Below are 18531 nucleotides of genomic sequence, written 5' to 3'. Positions count from 1 at the left end.
GAAAGAGAGGGACAGAGGAACTATCTGGTTATCTGAACTATCTGAACTAACAGAGGAACTAACAGTTATCTGAACTAACAGAGGAACTATCTGAAATTGTCCTGAGTGTGTGTAGGATAGTGTTAGTGTGTAGGGATCGCTGGACGGTGCTGACTAGGTGGGCTGAAGGGCCTGTTTCAGATCTGTATCTCTAAACTAAACTAAACTAATTACCAGGCTTTGTCCTACCCCAACTTCTTTTCCAGATATCTTCCCCTTACTTCAATCAGTCTGAAGAAGGTTCCTGACCCAAAACATCACCATCCTTCCATCCATTCCTTTCCTTCCTTCCTTCACGTTCCATTCATCACCATTCCTTCCAAATTGCCTGATCCACTGTTACTCCAGCACTTTGTATGTTCAGTTAACCATGGTCGTGGTTTAAAGAGATCTTAAAGGAAGAGTGGGGTGTGGCAATTGGAGATGTTGAAGGAGATCACCTTTGGATGCCAATGGTGAAACAGTTAAAACTGACAATGCACCAGAGATCAGAATTAGAGGACTCCAGAGATCTCAGAGGGGTAGTGGGACAGGCCCATTACTTACCTACCAAATGTAATATTTTTAATATCACCAGAAAATTTTAGAATATGCCCCATCATACAATATCCTTCCTGACTTAAGTTATTTGAACTTGTCTTTGCATTAGACTTTAAAATTGCGTGGTTCTACCTTGGGATATAGGAATATTTCTCCTTGCTTTGGGTAGTGGACCTGTAACGTCACTCTGCAACATCTCATTAATTCTATGTGCCTCACCCAGATCCCATTTCCTCATTCAGCCTTTCTGCTACCTCCAAAATATATGTTTCAATGCTGGTAACAGACAAGTCCCTATGTTATGAACACGATTCTTATAGCAGCACCTTGAAATGTATCCACACAAAACATTAGAGGATATATAAAAAAGGCACAAAGTGCAGGAGAAACTCAGCAGATCAGGCCGCATCTCTGGAGACCATGGATAGGTGACGTTTCGAGTCAGAACCCTTCTTCAGACATTGTGGTGAGGAGGAGAAAGCTGGAAGAGAGGAAAAGCAGGACAAGGCCTGACCAGGTTGACAGTGATAGGTGGAGACAGATGAGGGGGGAGGGGGGGAGGGGGGGAGGTTATTGGCAGATGTTTGGACATACCAGAGATTAAAAGATAAAATGTGTGAGATAAGGAGATAGGGATAGGAATGGTGCAAATTGTGCAGCCAGAGGAAGGAATATAGGTGGAAGGGGAAGGGGGTAGGGTGAAGGGCAGAAATTGGTGCAAATCCAGGTGAACCACAAGGAAGAGAGTGGGGAAAAAGGGGGGTTAAAGGGGATGGGAGCTGTTTTTAAATTAGTTATCAAAAATTGAGAATTCAATGTTCATACTGTTAGATTGTAAGCTACCCAAGCATATGAGATGCTCTTCCTTCAGTTTGAGTGTGGCCTCACTCTGACACTAGAGAATGTCCAGAACACAAAAGTCAGTATGAGAATGGGGAGGACAGTTACCGGGAGATCCAGCAGACCTTCGCGGACCGAGTGCAAGTGTTCCACAAAATGGTCGCCTAGTCTAAGCCTGGTCTCGCCGATGTTTAGTTTAGAGATTCAGTGCGGAAACAGGCCCTTCGGCTGACTGAGTCCGCACCGACCAGCGTTCCCTGCACATTAGCACTATCCGACACACGTTAGGGACAGTTTTCACATTTATACCAAGCAAATTAACGTACAAACCTGTAAATCTTTGGAGTGTGGGAAGAAACCGAAAATCTCAGAGAAAACCAACATGGTCACGGAGAGAACGTACAAACACCATGCTGACAACCCTGTAGTTAGGATCGAATGATATGATACGATATGATATGATAGAAAGCTATTTATTCCAGGAGGGAAATTGATCTCCCAACAGTCATAAAAACACAAAATCCATGAAACATGAAATTTAAATGATGAGTGGAAAGGATTTGGGATGTGCAAAGATTGGGGGGGGGGGGGGGGGTGTTAGTCTCATTCTTCCCCACCACAGAAGGAGGAGGAGATGTACAGTTTGATAGCCACAAGGAAGAAGGATTTCCAGTGGCTTCCTGTCCTACATCTTGGCAGAAGCAATCTGTTGCTGAAGGTACTCTTCAGGTTGAACATTGTGTCATGGAGGGGGTGAGCTGTATGTCCAGGATGCTCCGCAGTTTGAGGAGCATCCTCCCCTCCAAGACCACCTCCCATGAATCCCACTCCACCCCCAGGATGGAGCCAGCCTTCCAAATGTTTGTTGATCCTATTAACGTCCGCAGCCTTCGCCCTGCTGCCCCAATACATGGCAACGAAGAAGATGGCACTGGCTACCACCAATTGGTAGAACATCTGCAGCATCTCACTGAGGTTGAAGGAGTGGAGCCTTCTCAAAAAGTACAGGTGGCTCTGTCCCTTCTTGTACAGGACCATGTCCAGTTAACTGTCCAGATACACTCCAAGGTATTTGTACTCTCTGCTAAACTGCACATCCACACCATTGATGAAGACAGGGGACAGGGGTATTCTTCTCCTCCTAAAGTCCACCATTAACTCCTTAGTCTTGTCGGTGTTGAGCTGCAGGTGATTCAGCCCACACCACTCAACAAAGTTGTTGACTGCATTTATTCAGCTTCCCTCCCTTCACTGATGCAGCCCACAATTGCAGAGTCATCTGAAAATCTCTGCAGGTGGCTGGAGACCGAGTTATATCTGAAGTCCAAGGTGTAGATGGTGAACAGGAAGAGTGGACCTGGGTCTCTGGTGCTGTCAGCGCCGTAAGGCATCAGATCTACCCCTGAGTCACCGTGCCGCTCTAATTCGGAAGTAAAGGAAGAACATCAAATGCAGTAGATGAGATTAGAAGAGGTGCTGCTGAGCCAAGGTCTGCTGGATTCATTGCATTGCATTGGCAAGACAAATATAGACTAGGAGACCATTTCACTGCGCTCAGTTTGCCAAGGCCGGTTGGATCTCTAGGTTGCTTATCATTTTAACTTTCCTTCCCATTCCCATACTGACCTATCTGTCCTGGACCTACTCTACTGCCAAAGTAAGGCCACATGCCTCCCTGTCCTCTTTCAGCTATATTTTTTCGTCTGGCTTCACAATTTGCACCTCTTCTATCCTTATCTCCTCATCTCACAATTTTTGTCCTTTTATCTAACCATCTGCCATGACTGAATACTATTTGGTGCCATCTCTTTAAAATCACCATAAATTGACATCTATTTTACTTTAGTAATAGTAGAGATCCTTTAGAACATTGAGGTGATACATCTAATTTGTTCTCTCTTTGCCTAGTGTTATGAAGTCTTAGCAGAAGCGCTGACAGCTTTAAAGGGGAAAAAATCAGTCAGCGGCGAAAAATATGAAAAAGTCTCTGTGTTTATTCTCAACCCCAAGTCTATCACAATGGGTCAGTTGTATGGGGAATTTGATGTTTTAACTCATGAATGGTAAGTACAATTGGTTCCTTTAAGTCCTTCTCATGGAGTAAAATAAGTACGGATTTAGAAACCCTATTAATCTTGCAGCTGCTGATGATCTCCCGACATATTTGTTCCTCTAATTCCTGTGGGGGATTATAGTACAATCCCAACAAGATGGGATTATAAAAATAATATATATTACATTAATAATTAATACTAGAAAAGGCCTAAAATTTATATATATCACATTAATAATTAATACTAGAAAAGGCCTAAAGCTGTCCTGCATTGGTCTGGAACCCTCCCCTCCCCCCCCCGACTCACCCACTCACCCAGTCCATCCCCCCTCAACCCCCCTTAAAACTCTCCCAGGGCCGGGGGTGGGCGAGGGGGGAGAGGAAAGAGGAGGGAGCCACTCACCCCCCCGGGCAGGCAGCAGCAGGAGAGCTCTCCTCCCCCTCCTCCCCCCCCCCTGATTGACCACCACTCCCGTCACTCGGGCAGTTCCTGCTCCCCTCCGAGCTCCCAACTGCGCGGATCTTCTCCCATGGTGATGATGCTGTTGGTTGAAGCGGGCGCTGGAAGAAATGCGGGAGGAGGAGACGAAGCTGCTATTACCCTGGAGGTGTGTATGTGTTTGTGTCATGCTGCCCACTGGGGGGTCGTAGTCCGGTGCGCTGGGACCGGGTGGGAGTGTGGACTAAACCTCCTAGCGGGCAGCACGGTGGTGGAAGGCACGCACAAGATGGCGGAGCGGGAGGAGGAGGAGAAGAAGGAGAGCGGCTGCAATTGTTGTTGGAGTCGTCGACGACGCCAACAGTTGAAGCGGGTGGCGGAGGAGACACGGGAGGAGGAGAAGAAGCTGCTATTACCCTGAATGTGTGTGTGTGTATGTGTGCCTCGCTGCCCGCTGGGGATTGTAGTCCGGTGGTGGTCCGGGGCGCTGGGGCCGGGCGGGAGCGGTGACTGGATGACACCGTCAGTTGAAACGGCGCTGGAGGAGACGGATGAGAACTTGGGCGGGTCCGCACCTTCCTCCGAGCTCCCATTGGTCAGATCCCGTCCCGCTCTCGACCCTCATTGGCCGGGTGGCTGTTGGTTTCTCATTGTGATGTTGAATGCGGCTGATGGTCAGGGTAAAATGAAGAAGTGATTTTTTTTAAGTGATTTTTTAAGTTTTAAAAGTGAAAACTTTAAAAATATAACATCTGAACCCCAGGACAATGGTGAGTAAGGTGGGCCTAAAATTGTTGCGCGTTCGTGTGCAGTTTTGGCTGTATTTCTAAAACAAATATATTCACAAACACACAAATCCAAAAATATACAAGATGAGAGTTTTAGTTATATTATATTAGATATATTTATATATATATATATATAATTATAATATAACTAAAACTCTCATCTTGTATATATATATATATATATATATATATATATATATATATATATACTAGACCAAGTGGACCCGTTGGGCCCAAACCTCTCCTGCATTGGTGCAACACCCTCACCCCCTCCCCTCCACCCCCCCTCCCCCTCCCATCTTCCCCTCCGCCCATCCCCCTCAACTCCCCATCCTCCTCCCCTCATCCCTCCCTCCACTCCCTCCCTCACTGGGAGATAGATTTAAACTTTAAAATGTGAATAACTTTAAAAATATAACACCGATTTTAATGAAACTTCTTCCATTAGCACCAAAGGAACGACAATGAGTAAGGTGGGCCTAAAATTGTCGCGCTATCGTGTACTGTTCTGGCTGTAGTTCAGGGAGCAAACAAAGAAACAAACAAAAGTTTATTATATAGACTAGACCATTTAGACGCTTTAGGCCCATTCCTCTTTGGGTTCCCATTCGTGACATGGGAAAATCGCGATAAAATAAATGCCTTTTTTTTCTTTAAAATAAAATAAATCTAATCTGGAATGTTTTTGCTTTTTATGGTTAAAATCCTCTCTTGGAGATCCTCGAGACTGTGCTCTCTTTCAGCAACAGTGTCAGCTCGACTGCGACAGCAGTTGCTTTGAGCAGGAAGAAACCGCACCCACCCCCACCCCCCCACGTGGAACTCGGACCAATCAGACGTCAAGCGAGAGGTCTGAGCCAATCATTCGACCCAACGTCGAGTGGGAGGTCTTAGCCAATCAATGGACCCCACGTAGGGGTGAGCGGCAAGAGGAAATCATGATTTACCAGCGACCAATCAGAGTGGGTAGCGACAGCACTCTCCCCACGTGGGATCCGGACCAATCGGGTGTCGAGCAGGAGGTCGGAGTCAATCAATGGTCCCCACATAAGGGTGAGCGGCAGGAGCAAATGAGGATGCGCCGGCGACCATCAGAGCGGGGAGCATCGGCGTTCCCTTCATGTGGGGACATGGGCCAATCGGGCGTCGAGCGGGAGGTTGTAGCCAATCAATGGACTCCATGTGGGAGTGAGCGGCAGGAGCAAATCAGAACACGCCGGTGACCAATCGGAGCGGGGAGCACCAGCGTTGCCCCCACGTGAGATCCTGAGCAATCGGGCGTCGAGCGGGAGGTCGGAGTTGAACACAAAATTGCAACCCTCCACCAACGGCGCACGCGCCGGAGATGCACACAAAATGGCAACGGTCCCCCAACCACGCAAGCGTGGATCTGGCAGCCATCCGTTGGGCCCAAAGCTCCTGCATTGGTGTAGCACCCTTCCCTCACTCACTCCCCCACTGCTCCTCCCCCCCCCCCACTCACCCACTCCATCCTCCCTCAACGCCCCTTTCCACCCCATCCACCCCACTCACCCACCATCGCCCCTCAACCCCACTTATCCCCGTCTCACTCCCCCCCTCCACTCTTAGGGGCTCTCCGGCACTCCACCCCACTCACCCCCTCCACCCCCCACTCACACACTCCATCCCCCTCACCCCACTCACCATCCTCCTCCCCCGCAATCATCCACTCCAACCTCCCTCCCCTCCCTCACCCACTCCATCCCCTCTCTTTCCCCCCACGCACCCACTCCATTCCCCCTCACTCACCCACTCAATCCCCCTTCCCTCCCACCACTCAATCCCCCTTCCCCCCACACACTCCATCCCCCCTCCCCCTTACCCACTCCACCCCCCTCCCTCCCCCTCCTCCCCCACTCACCCACTCCATCCCACAACTGCGCAGGCGCGGACACGTTGGTTACCCATTGTGACATCATACACGCGTGACGGCGAATGGCAGGCACGGACTTGGACTTTCCATTGTGATGTCATACGTGGGTGACTACTAAAGAGATAGAAAAGTGATTTTTTTTAGCATAAAAAATAGATTTTGAAAGATTAAATTGTGGAATTTAAAAAAAAATTAACATTCATTTGAATCCCAGGTCAATGGTGAGTAAGGTGGGCTTAAAATTGTCGCGCAATCGTGTACCGTTTTCGCTCTGTAGAGGGCGTGGTATACACATAAACACATAAACATATACACACAAACAAACCGAGAGTTTTATAGATAGATAGATAGATGGATAGATAGATGGATGGATGGATGCCATCCTTAATACATTAAGACCAAGGAAGAGATACAAAAACAGACCTTTCCTTTTCCTGCCAACACCGTCGCTCAGCCTCCTCACCAAAGTTTCACGTCAAAGTCGCTATGCTTTCCCTCAGATGGAACCCTCGTCCAATATGGCCGCTCCCAATATATGGCCGCTCCCAAAAGGCCACCCCACTGGCGCTTGCCTTCCTTTTGTGCACCATCAGGAGCCGTCATTCAGGAATACTAATGGGTGCTTTTGAATCTCCTGCAGTTCTCCTCTTCTCAACTAGTTATCCACTACTGAAACTAACAGAGTTTCACTGGTTCGTGAAAAGAGTTTTAAAACAAAATCTTTATGTATAGTAAACCACGGAATAATTTCCATTACATATCTGTTATGTCATCCAGGTACTACACACACTGTTCTTTGCCTTTTCTCAGGACGGATGGCATTTTATCATCACTAATTCGTATTGGAGCAGCAGCCACTGACCAAGTGAAAAAATGGTACATGTTTGATGGACCAGTAGATGCTGTATGGATTGAAAACATGAACACCGTCTTGGATGATAACAAGAAGCTATGCCTCAGCTCTGGAGAAATAATCAAACTCAGTGAGGTAGATAAATATGAAGAATGATGCAAATTGTAGAGAGACTCGAAAGTCGTAATCAAATAATTATGGGGAACAGTAACAAAAACACCGAGACCTTAAGTGTAAGAAGGAACTGTAGATGCTGGTTTAAAACAAAGATAGACACAAAAAGCTGGAGTAACTCAGCGGGACAGGCAGCATCTCTGGAGAGAAGGAATGGGTGACATTTCGGGCCGAGACCTTCTTCAGACTGGCCAGCTCTTTGTGTCGTATCTTCACCGAACTTAATATTGACTTTGAGGGTGAAGGGTGGGCGGGGGTGGGGTGGGGGGGCGCGGGGTGGGTGGGGTGAATATCTCAGAAGACTTGGTACTAAACCCATTGCATCTGTCTGTCGTTAATTCTCATATTGCATTTGAATATTTTGCCAATCACAATAATTCTGATGATCAACCTTCTGCCAGTGTAAATAGTTATTATTTAACAACTATATCAGAACCCTGTGTGATAATGAACGTCATTCAAATCTGCTCTTTGGGAACCAACTCCAGATCTTCTGGCCTTCAGCCTAACTGAAGTCATTAAGATCTGGTATTATGCCAATATATCCTTTTATTCTTTAGTTTAGAGATACAGCATGGAAAAAGGCCCTTTGACCCACCGAGTCCACGCCGACCACCTATACCCGTACACTAGTTCTATGTTATCCCACTTTTGCACACTACATAGTAGGGGCAATTTACAGAAGCTAATTAACCTACAGACCTGCATGTCTTTGAAATGTGGGAGTAAACCAGAGCATGGGAGAAAATCTACATGGTAACAGGGAGAACATACAAACCTCACACGGACAACGCCTATAGTCAGGATTAAACCTGGGACTCCAGTGCTGTGAGGCAGCAGCTCTACCGCTGTGCCACTGTGCTGCCCTATTCCTAAAGTGATGTGGGATAGCTCTGTTGGTGAGGGGTGAAATTCAGTCCCTTGCAAGGGGTGACATAGGGACTGGCGATGTAGAGTCACTGTGGATAGAGTTGAGGAATTGTAAAGGTAAGAAGACACTAATGGGAGTTATCTACAGACCCCCAAACAGTAGCCCAGATATAGGGTGTAAGTTGCAGCAGGAGTTAATACTGGCATGTAACAAAGGTAGTGCCGCTGTGGTTATGGGGGGTTTCAATATGCAGGGAGACTGGGAAAATCAGGTTGGTTCTGGCCCCAAGAAAGGGAGTTTGTAGAGTGCCTCTGAGATGGATTCTTAGAGCAGCTTGTACTAGAGCCTACCAGTGAGAAGGCAATTCTAGATTTAGTATTGTCCAATGAACCAGATTTAATAATGGAACTGAAGGTAAAGGAACTGCTTGGAGGTAGTGACCATAATATGATTAGTTTTAATCAGCAATTTGAGAGGAAGTAGGTTAAACTAGGAATGTCAGTGTTGCAGTTGAACAAAGGGGACTATGAAGGCATGAGAGGGGAGCTGGCCAAAGATGAATGGAAAAGGATCCTAGCAGGAATGACGGTGGAACAGCAATGGCAGGAATTTCTGGGCATAATCCAGAAGATGCAGGATCATTTCATTCCAAAGAGGAAGAAAGATTCTAAGGGGAGCAAGAGGCAACCGTGGCTGACAAGGGAAGTTAGACACGGAATAAAACTAAAAGAAAAGATGTATAACATAGCAAAGAGTAGCGGGAAGCCAGATGATTGGGCAACTTTCAAAGGACAGTGGAAGGTAGCAAAAAGTGCAATACAGGCTGAAAAGATGAAGTACGAGGGGAAGCTGGCCAAGAATATAAAGAAGGACAGTAAAACCTTCTTTATGTATGTTAAGAGAAAAAGATTAGTAAAGACAAATGTGGGTTCCTGGAAGGCAGAAACGGGTTAAATTATTATGGCTAACAAGGAAATGGCGAAAGAGTTGAACAGGTATCTTGGATCTGTCTTCACAAAGGAAGACACAAACAATCTTCCAGATGTACTGGAAGACAGAGGATCTAGGGAGACAGAGGAACTGACAGAAATTTGCATTAGTCGAGAAATAGTATTGGGTAAACTGTTGGGACTGAAGGCTGATAAATCCCTCGGGCCTGATGGTCTGCATCCCAGGGTACTCAAGGAGGTGGCTCTAGAAATAGTGGACACATTGGTGATCATTTTCCAATGTTCAATAGATTCAGGATCAGTTCCTGTGGATTAGGGTAGCTAATGTTATCCCACTTTTCAAGAAAGGAGCGAGAGAGAAAACAGGGAATTATAGACCAGTTAGCCTGACATCAGTGGTGGGGAAGATGCTGGAGTCAATTATTAAGGAGGTAATAACGGCGCATTTGGATAGCAGTAAAAGGATTGGTCCAAGTCAGCATGGATTTATGAAGGGGAAATCCTGCTTGACTAATCTTCTGGAGTTTTTAGAGGATGTAACAAGTAAAATGGATGGGAGAGCCAGTGGATGTGGTGTATCTAGACTTTCAGAAAGCCTTTGATAAGGTCCCACACGGGAGGTTGGTGAGCAAAATTAAAGCACATGGTATTGGGGGTAGGGTATTGGACATGGATAGAGAATTGGTTGACAGACAGGAAGCAAAGAGTAGGAATAAACGGGTCCTTTTCAGAATGGCAGGCAGTGGCGAGTGGAGTGCCGCAGGTTCGGTGCTGGGGCTGCAACTATTTACAATATATATTAATGATTTGGATAATGGAATTAGAAGCAACACTAGCAAGTTTGCAGATGACACAAAGCTGGGTGGCAGTGTGAATTGCGAAGAGAATGTTAGGAGTTTGCAGGGTGACTTGGACAAGTTGAGTGAGTGGGCAGACGCATGGCAGATGCAGTATATTGCAGATAAATGTGAGGTTATTCACTTTGGCGGCAAAAACAAGGAGGCAGATTATTATCTCAATGGTGTCGGATTAGGTTAAGGGGAAGTGCAACAGGACCTTGGTGCCCTTTACGCAAGTCACTGAAGGTAAGCGTGCAAGTATAGCAGGCAGTGAAGAAAGCTAATGGCATGTTGGCCTTCATAACGAGAGGATTTGAGTATAGGAGCAAAGAGGTCCTTATGCAGTTGTAGAGGGGCCTGGTGAGACCACATCTGGAGTATTGTGTGCAGTTTTGGTCTCCTAATTTGAGAAAGGATGTCCTTGCTATTGAGGTAGTGCAGCGTAGGTTCATGAGGTTTATCCCTAGGATGGAGAGACTGTCATATGAGGAAAGATTGGAAAGACTGGGCTTGTATTCACTGGAGTTTGGAAGGATGAGAGGGGATCTTATCGAGACGTGTAAAATTATAAACGGACTGGACAAACTAGATGCAGGAAAAATGTTCCCAATGTTGGGGGAGTCCAGAACCAGGGGCCACAGTCAAAGAATAAAGGGGAGGCCATTTAAAACTGAGGTGAGAAGAAACCTTTTCACCCAGACAGTTGTGAATTTGTGGAATTCTCTGCCACAGAAGGCAGTGGAGGCCAATTCACTGGATGAATTTAAAAGAGAGTTAGATAGAGCTCCAGGAGCTAGTGGAATCAAGGGATATGGGAAGAAGGCAGGCACAGGTTACTGATTGTGGATGATCAGCCATAATCGCAATGAATGGCAGTGCTGGCTCGAAGGGCCAAATGGCCTCCTGCACCTATTTTCTATGTTTCTGTGTCCAAAATAGTTAAACATGCTCCTCCTGGCGCCTAATACTAACATTTATAACTCCTCTGGAATCATCTTTGTTTCTTATCGTCCCATTACCATTCTCTTTTTGCTTGCAATATGATTCCTTAGCTACTTAATTATCCAAGCCCTCCCCTCCCCCGCTCAATTATCCCCTTGCCTCCCTTAGATTCTCGTTCCTATCCTACCCTTCTTGACTTTTGATTTGCCTAGTATCTGTCAAAACCGTTTCAAGTTCCAATAAAAGCGCCGAACAACCTGAAACTTAACCTATACTGTTTCTGCTTACTATATCTGTAATGTTTAGCAATTCTGATGAAAGGTCTTTAAACTGAAAAATTAAACTCTATTTCTCTCTCCACAGATTTACCTGATATGCCGAGTTGCCTAAATTTACCATTTAACAGAACCTGATTTGTATTCTCTGTTTCTCTATGTCAAGGATCCTACTGGTCTTTTATCAGCTTTCTCAGCTTGTTTTGGCATTGTGAAAGTCTTTCTGTTCTTGCACTGCATTGTAAATTGCAATTTAGAAGATAAATCTGATCTCTCTTAATGATCAGAATGTACTTTCAATTTGCTATCAAAGCATTTCAATTAAAAAAATCTATGATCTTCAACTTAGTTTAATTTAATTTAACTTTAATTTAGGATTTATACACTTGGATTGGGAGAGACTTCGGAATGGTGCTGTTACCAGGGAGCCCACAATATAGGCAGCAAGATCTACCTACATTTTTCTCTAAACATACTACAAGGCAATTAGCAATTTCTCAGTTGTGCTCAGTATTCTCAGCTTCTCCACCCCACTGACATTCTGTTATAATCATTCAGATCATTATTATCATTCAGATCATTATTATCTGAATGGTGGCCGATTAGGAGAAGGGGAGATGCAGCGAGACCTGGGTGTCGTGGTACACCAGTCATTGAAAGTAGGCATGCAGGTGCAGCAGGCAGTGAAGAAAGCGAATGGTATGTTGGCATTCATAGCGAGGGGATTTGAGTATAGGAGCAGGGAGGTTCTGCTGCAGTTGTACAGGTCATTGGTGAGACCACACCTGGAGTATTGCGTACAATTTTGGTCTCCTAATCTGAGGAAAGACATTCTTGCCATAGAGGGAGTACAGAGAAGGTTCACCAGATTGATTCCTGGGATGGCAGGACTTTCATATGAAGAAAGACTGGATAGACTCGGCTTGTACTCGCTGGAATTTAGAAGATTGAGGGGGGATCTTATAGAAACTTACAAAATTCTTAAGGGGTTGGACAGGCTAGATGCAGGAAGATTGTTCACGATGTTGGGGAAGTCCAGAACAAGGGGTCACAGTTTAAGGATAAGGGGGAAGTCTTTTAGGACCGAGATGAGAAAGTTTTTTTTCCCACATAGAGTGGTGAATCTGTGGAATTCTCTGCCACAGAAGGTAGTTGAGGCCAGTTCATTGGCTATATTTAAGAGGGAGTTAGATGTGGCTAAAGGGATCAGGGGGTATGGAGAGAAGGCAGGTACGGGATACTGAGTTGGATGATCAGCCATGATCATATTGAATGGCGGTGCAGGCTCGAAGGGCCGAATGGCCTACTCCTGCACCTATTTTCTATGTTTCTATGTTTCTGTCATATGATTCAAACTAAATGTTAATTTCTTTAATTTTCTCTTTTATTGCATCTACAATTTAGTTCTCTCTTGCATCCATCTCAGCAGTTTATAGATCATTTTATTTTTCTTTATGTTGATGTGATGAAAATTGTCTCTGACTATTTCCTTCAATTTTTTATCAGGAAGATCTTCATATAATCTTATTTTATGATTAACGTTTGATACCAGTGAGATGACTATTATTTTTTTCTTTTCAAGGCAATGACAATGATGTTTGAGGTGGAGGACCTGGCAGTGGCCTCTCCTGCCACTGTGTCCCGCTGCGGGATGGTCTACTTGGAGCCGAGTATTTTAGGGCTTGAACCATTTATTGAATGCTGGCTGAATAAAGTTCCCCCATCCATAGAACCCTACAAAACAAATTTGCAGTTTCTCTTTAATTCTTTCCTGGAGGTCAGTAACTCGCATTATAGAACACGATGTTATAAAAACAATTGGGTCAATGAGGAAAAGAGGGTTAGCGGCGAGAGAGTTTCAAACTCACATTAAGAAAGCTTTTTTCTCCTGCAGGATTTTCAAAATTGAAGGTCCTTTTCATATCATATCATATACATACAGCCGGAAACAGGCCTTTTCGGCCCTCCAAGTCCGTGCCGCCCAGTGATCCCCGCACATTAACACTATCCTACACCCACTAGGGACAATTTTTACATTTACCCAGCCAATTAACCTACATACCTGTACGTCTTTGGAGTGTGGGAGGAAACCGAAGATCTCGGAGTAAACCCACGCAGGTCACGGGGAGAACGTACAAACTCCTTACAGTGCAGCACCCGTAGTCAGGATCGAACCTGAGTCTCCGGCGCTGCATTCGCTGTAAAGCAGCAACTCTACCGCTGCGCTACCGTGCCGCCCTTTTAACAGATACAAGGTTATTTTTGTTACTGCAAATGCAAGTCCAAACTAAAAACAGTAAAGGCTTTCTGTTACATTGTTCAATAATGTATCATTGACCCAGTGTCAGTAAAATTGATTGCTTGTCAATTTCTATGGCCACCCATGGTGAAAATGACAGGCTGTGTTCTTAAAAAATGATGTGCCTGATTACTGCTGGGAGGTAATTTTGCAAGACAGCTATTTTTTTAATGCTTTTATGCTTGTTAATTTCCAAAGTAATTTTTAAACAGCTCTGTAATTCCCAATTGGAATTGCTTTATAACCAATTCAACCCCTGTAATGCTATTATTCCCAAATTCATCAATCACTGCAATTCCGTTTAGAGGCGTGGAAACATATTATAGCAACTTACCTGTCCATGGATGGGTTGAAAGTAAAGAACAAGTAGAACCTGGCAATGATATAAAGACAGTGGCAGGTTCTCATACAAGTTTAATTAAGGTCCAAGTTTAATTAAGGTCCAAGTGTAACGTTTTCTTCATTGTTTACCTAAATTTTCAGAATTGTCCAAAGAATTTCTTGTCAATTCATCCCAAAATGCTTATGTAATGTATCTACTTAATTGTTTGCAACATGTAAAGTAACACAAATGCATTATCACTATCTGATCTTGTGTGGTTACGTAGAGAGAATTAATAGGAATAACCTCCAATAGTCTGGAAAATCTGCTTGCCCTGTCTTACCAAAGTCTTGAGTATTAATCATACTGGATTAATGGAGTTTTACTGCAGTTGGGAAATGATGCACATGCTGTTGAATTATACATGAGTCAGAGTGACCATGTCAGAGCTTGATTTCAACAAGATAAATCATTGTTTTTATGTTCTATTTTGGAACATAGAGGAAATGTCTCCTAAGATAAATCAATTTGAGGAAATGTCTCCTAAGATAAATCAATTTATAAATAAAATCTTATCTCCTTTTTTTCTTGTCACAGGAGTCAATTTCTCTTGTGCGAAAATCGGTGAAAGAAGTGATTACCTCAGTGGACAGTAACCTAACCTTCAGTCTCCTGAAAGTGATGGATTGTTTCTTCCAACCCTTGGTGCCAAAAGAGGTCTGATTATAATATATGTGAATCTATATTTACAAGCTCTACTTTCAAATATAAAATAAAAATGATAAGTGTAAGATTACACTTATTACAAATTAGGTGAGCATCCTCCAGCCATCATCACTTTATCCATCTCACTTACTGGAGGTACAACCTGCAAGCAGAGGCAAAAATATAAAGAAACAAAATCACTTAGGAAAGAAACTGTAAGAAATGCTTTTTCAACTTTTGCAGATCAACAAAATTGAAGCGATCTTGGTTGTTGGGAGAATACCTATTTAAACATGATTATATAGGCTACACTTGGAAAATCATCCAATTCCTTTTCAAGCCCACAGCAAATGTGTTGCCTCTGCATCTATATACTAAAACTCTCGTTTGTTTGTTTGTTTGTTTGTTTGTCTGTTCCTGAACTACAGCCAAAATGGTACACGATAGTACAATAATTTTAGGCCCACCTTACTCACCGTCGTCGCTTTGGTGCTAATGGAAGAAGTTTCATTGAAATCCGTGTTATATTTTTTAAGTTATTCACATTTTAAAGTTTAAATCTATCTCCTAGGGAGTGAGGGGGGAGGAGGGAGGATAAGGGGGATTGAGGGGGATGGAGTGGGGGGGAGAATGGGGGAGGGGAGGTGAGGGAATGGAGGGAGGGGGAGGCGAGGGGAGGAGGGGGTAGGAGGGAGGGGGAGGCGAGGGGAGGAGGGGGTAGGAAGGAGGGGAGGGAGGGGGGGTGTGGGGAGGGGAGGGTGCTGCTCAAATGCAGGAGAGGTTTGGGCCCAACGGGTCCACTTGGTCTAGTATGGCAATAATATGTTCCTGAAGTTAATAACAGTACTCAAATAGATCACTTCCGTTTCAACCGCAAGAGATGCAACACCTGTCCCTATATCTCCTCCCTCACCTCCATCCAGAGACCTCAGTGGTCCTTCCAAGTGAGATACAACTTCATGTGCCCCTCTTTTAACCTCATCTACTGCATATGGTGTTCCAAATGTGGCCTCGTATACATTGGCAAGACCAAAAGTAGATTCACCAACCATTTTGCCAAAGGTTTGAGTTAAGTCCCTCCTGGGTCTCCCGGTTGCTATCCTTTTAACTCTTCCCACTCCCATACTGACCATTTTGTCCTGAGTCTCCTCCATTACCAGAGAGTATTGTGTTCAGTTCTGGGCACCATGTTATAGGAAAGATGTTGTCAAGCTGGAAAGGGTGCAGAGAAGATTTACGAGGATGTTGCCAGGACAAGAGGGTCTGTGCTATCGGAGAGAGGTTGACTAGGCTGGGACTCTAGTCCTTGGAGCGCGGGAGGATGAGGGGTGATCTTATAGAAGTGTATAAGATCATGAGAGGAATAGATCGGGTAGATGCACAGAGTCTCTTGCCCAGAATAGGTGAATTGAGAACCAGAGGACATATGTTTAAGGTGAAGGGGAAAAGATTTAATAGGAATCTGATGGTTAACTTTTTCACACAAAGGGTGATGAATGTATGGAACAAGCTGCCAGAGGAGGTAGTTGAGGCAGGGACCATCCCAACATTTAGAAAACAGTTAAAGGTACATGGATAGGACAGGTTTGGAGGGATGTGGATCAAATGTGGGCAGGTGGGACTAGTGTAGAAGGAACATATTGGCCGTTGTGGGCAAGTTGGGCCAAAGGGCCTGTTTCCAGACTGTATCACTTTATGACTCCATATTGCGCTGGTGAAAATTTCACAATGCTAAAAGCATCATTAAAATACAAGCTGTTGTCCACATATACTTTATTTTGCCTTTCAACTGTGCGTCACATTGTTACCAGACTCTCAAAACTCTAGAATGTCTCATTATCAATACTTTGCCTACACGGTTCGTAAAGACAATGTGTCCCTGGCCATTAGTCATTGATGCGGCACAAGTGTTTCCAATATTTTCAAATCTGGTTGATCCATACAGAATGCATCCTGTTCTTTTGTCTCGATTTCTCTATAATAATAATTATTTTCATTTGAGCAGGGTACCAGAGGTTATCCATTAGAAAAACTGAGTTTATTGGATGACTTAATCGAACCCTGGTTTATTTTCTCCCTGGTTTGGAGTGTTGGCTGTACTGGTGACGCTGCAAGTTATGCTATTTTCAACAATTGGTTGAGACAGAAAATGGTGCAGGAGAAGGTATGATTTAAGTGACGTGACTAATTCAAGTAAAATCTTTCATATTTGTGCTTCATTACAGTGCTGATGTAAGGTTTCGACTCGAAACATCGACTGTCCCTTCGGTTCCATTGATGTTGCTTAAATTGCTGTGTTTATTCAGCAGTTTGTTTTTTATGTAGTGAATTTTTTTCATTCCAACAGGGTTACACTTTTTTTAATGCCAGCATGTGCACCTACCTTATTGTACATTGTTAGTGAAAGTCTCCAGCACCTCTCTTGCCAATTCATGTAAAAATCTTGCCCGGCAATTCGTCCATATATTCATAAACAGGCTGCAGCTACTAATGTTGCTTGTTAATTTTTCACACTTTAATGTGGATTTAGAAAAAAATGTTGGTTGTTTTTGTTCGTAAAGTTTTGATGCTCTTATTTGCTGATAAGATTTCCTCCCTTTGATAACCAAGTTCATAAGGTTGATGTTTACAATAAATAAGGACATATACAAGACACAATGGTCACCTATTTTCAGTACTTACAGCTAACCAATTCATTCTTACAGTGCACACCAACATGTGCTTTGAACATCTTTATGCGAAAGCCCTAGACTTTAAATTTGTGCACGAATAGTCTGTTATCTCCCACCAAGCTAGAGTAGAGAAAGGTTCAGGGTTGGGGGAGATTGATTGTGGGGTGGGGGCAGGTTTGCGGGAGAGAAAGGCAGAGGAGGTGGGAGAATATAAGTTGGTCTTGACAGTTGGAGAAACAGGAGAAGATAATATAAGGGTTATGGGTTGGAAGGAGAGGGTGCTATCAGGAGATAGGGAGATAACAATGAGAGAGAAGGAGAGTAAAAAGGCAGTTGGAAGCTTGAGGGTGAGATAATTGGGAGCAAAAATGTAATGGAGGATGAATAATTGGGAAGGAAATAATCAGGAAAAGAGATTGCAAAGTTAGTTGACAAAATCAGATGTGGAAAATGATTGGGGGATTGATTGATGAATATCACTGTAATTACCAAGAGATCCCTGTGCATATGCACATCGTATGCATGACATAAATATAATTTTACATGATGATTCCAATTAATATATGCTGAAGGCTGAAAATATAGGAATGTTTCCCTTTAAATGCCGGGTTGGTGCTCCAGAGAAGTGAGATTAGTTTAATATAAATTATATACATAAAGTCAGCCACAATCTTTTGGAGTTATGTGGTCACTGAGCCTCTTTGACAGGGGAATTACTCAATTATATCCACTCTGGCTGGTTCTACTGTAGCAGTGCCGCTAAATACTACATGAAGTAAGATGCAGAAATTAATAAACTATAAGCTATCCTTACCATTATAGATGACTCTGCTTTTCCCTGATGTTGGATTGGTGTATGATTATCAGCTGGATGATGCTGGATTTAGCAATACGAGTCATGACGAGGAAGAAATTGAGAGAAAGGTATGTTAATTCCTGGCACTATGTTCGCAAGTGTTTCAGTGATTTGGGCGGTCACAGTGGCGCAGCGGTAGAGTTGCTGCGTTACAGTGAATGCAGCGCCAGAGACCCGGGT

At 44.1% G+C, this 18531-nt stretch overlaps 1 protein-coding gene across 1 annotated transcript in view; it reads left to right on the top strand.

Moving 5' to 3' along the window:
• The window catches only part of dnah1 (dynein, axonemal, heavy chain 1), a 233924-nt gene that overhangs the window by 112378 nt on the left and 103015 nt on the right, over window positions 1-18531 (top strand). Inside the window, exons 37-42 of the mRNA XM_078414367.1 lie at window positions 3328-3482; window positions 7404-7581; window positions 13080-13274; window positions 14716-14835; window positions 16829-16987; window positions 18318-18419. Of these exons, the coding sequence (XP_078270493.1) occupies window positions 3328-3482; window positions 7404-7581; window positions 13080-13274; window positions 14716-14835; window positions 16829-16987; window positions 18318-18419 (909 nt within the window). The remainder of the gene's footprint in view (window positions 1-3327; window positions 3483-7403; window positions 7582-13079; window positions 13275-14715; window positions 14836-16828; window positions 16988-18317; window positions 18420-18531) is intronic.

This window comes from Rhinoraja longicauda, chromosome 17 (assembly GCF_053455715.1).
Source record: "Rhinoraja longicauda isolate Sanriku21f chromosome 17, sRhiLon1.1, whole genome shotgun sequence".
Lineage (NCBI taxonomy): Eukaryota > Metazoa > Chordata > Chondrichthyes > Rajiformes > Arhynchobatidae > Rhinoraja > Rhinoraja longicauda.
The sequence above is the reverse complement of the archived record's forward strand: the minus strand, read 5'-3'. Positions and strand labels throughout refer to the sequence as shown.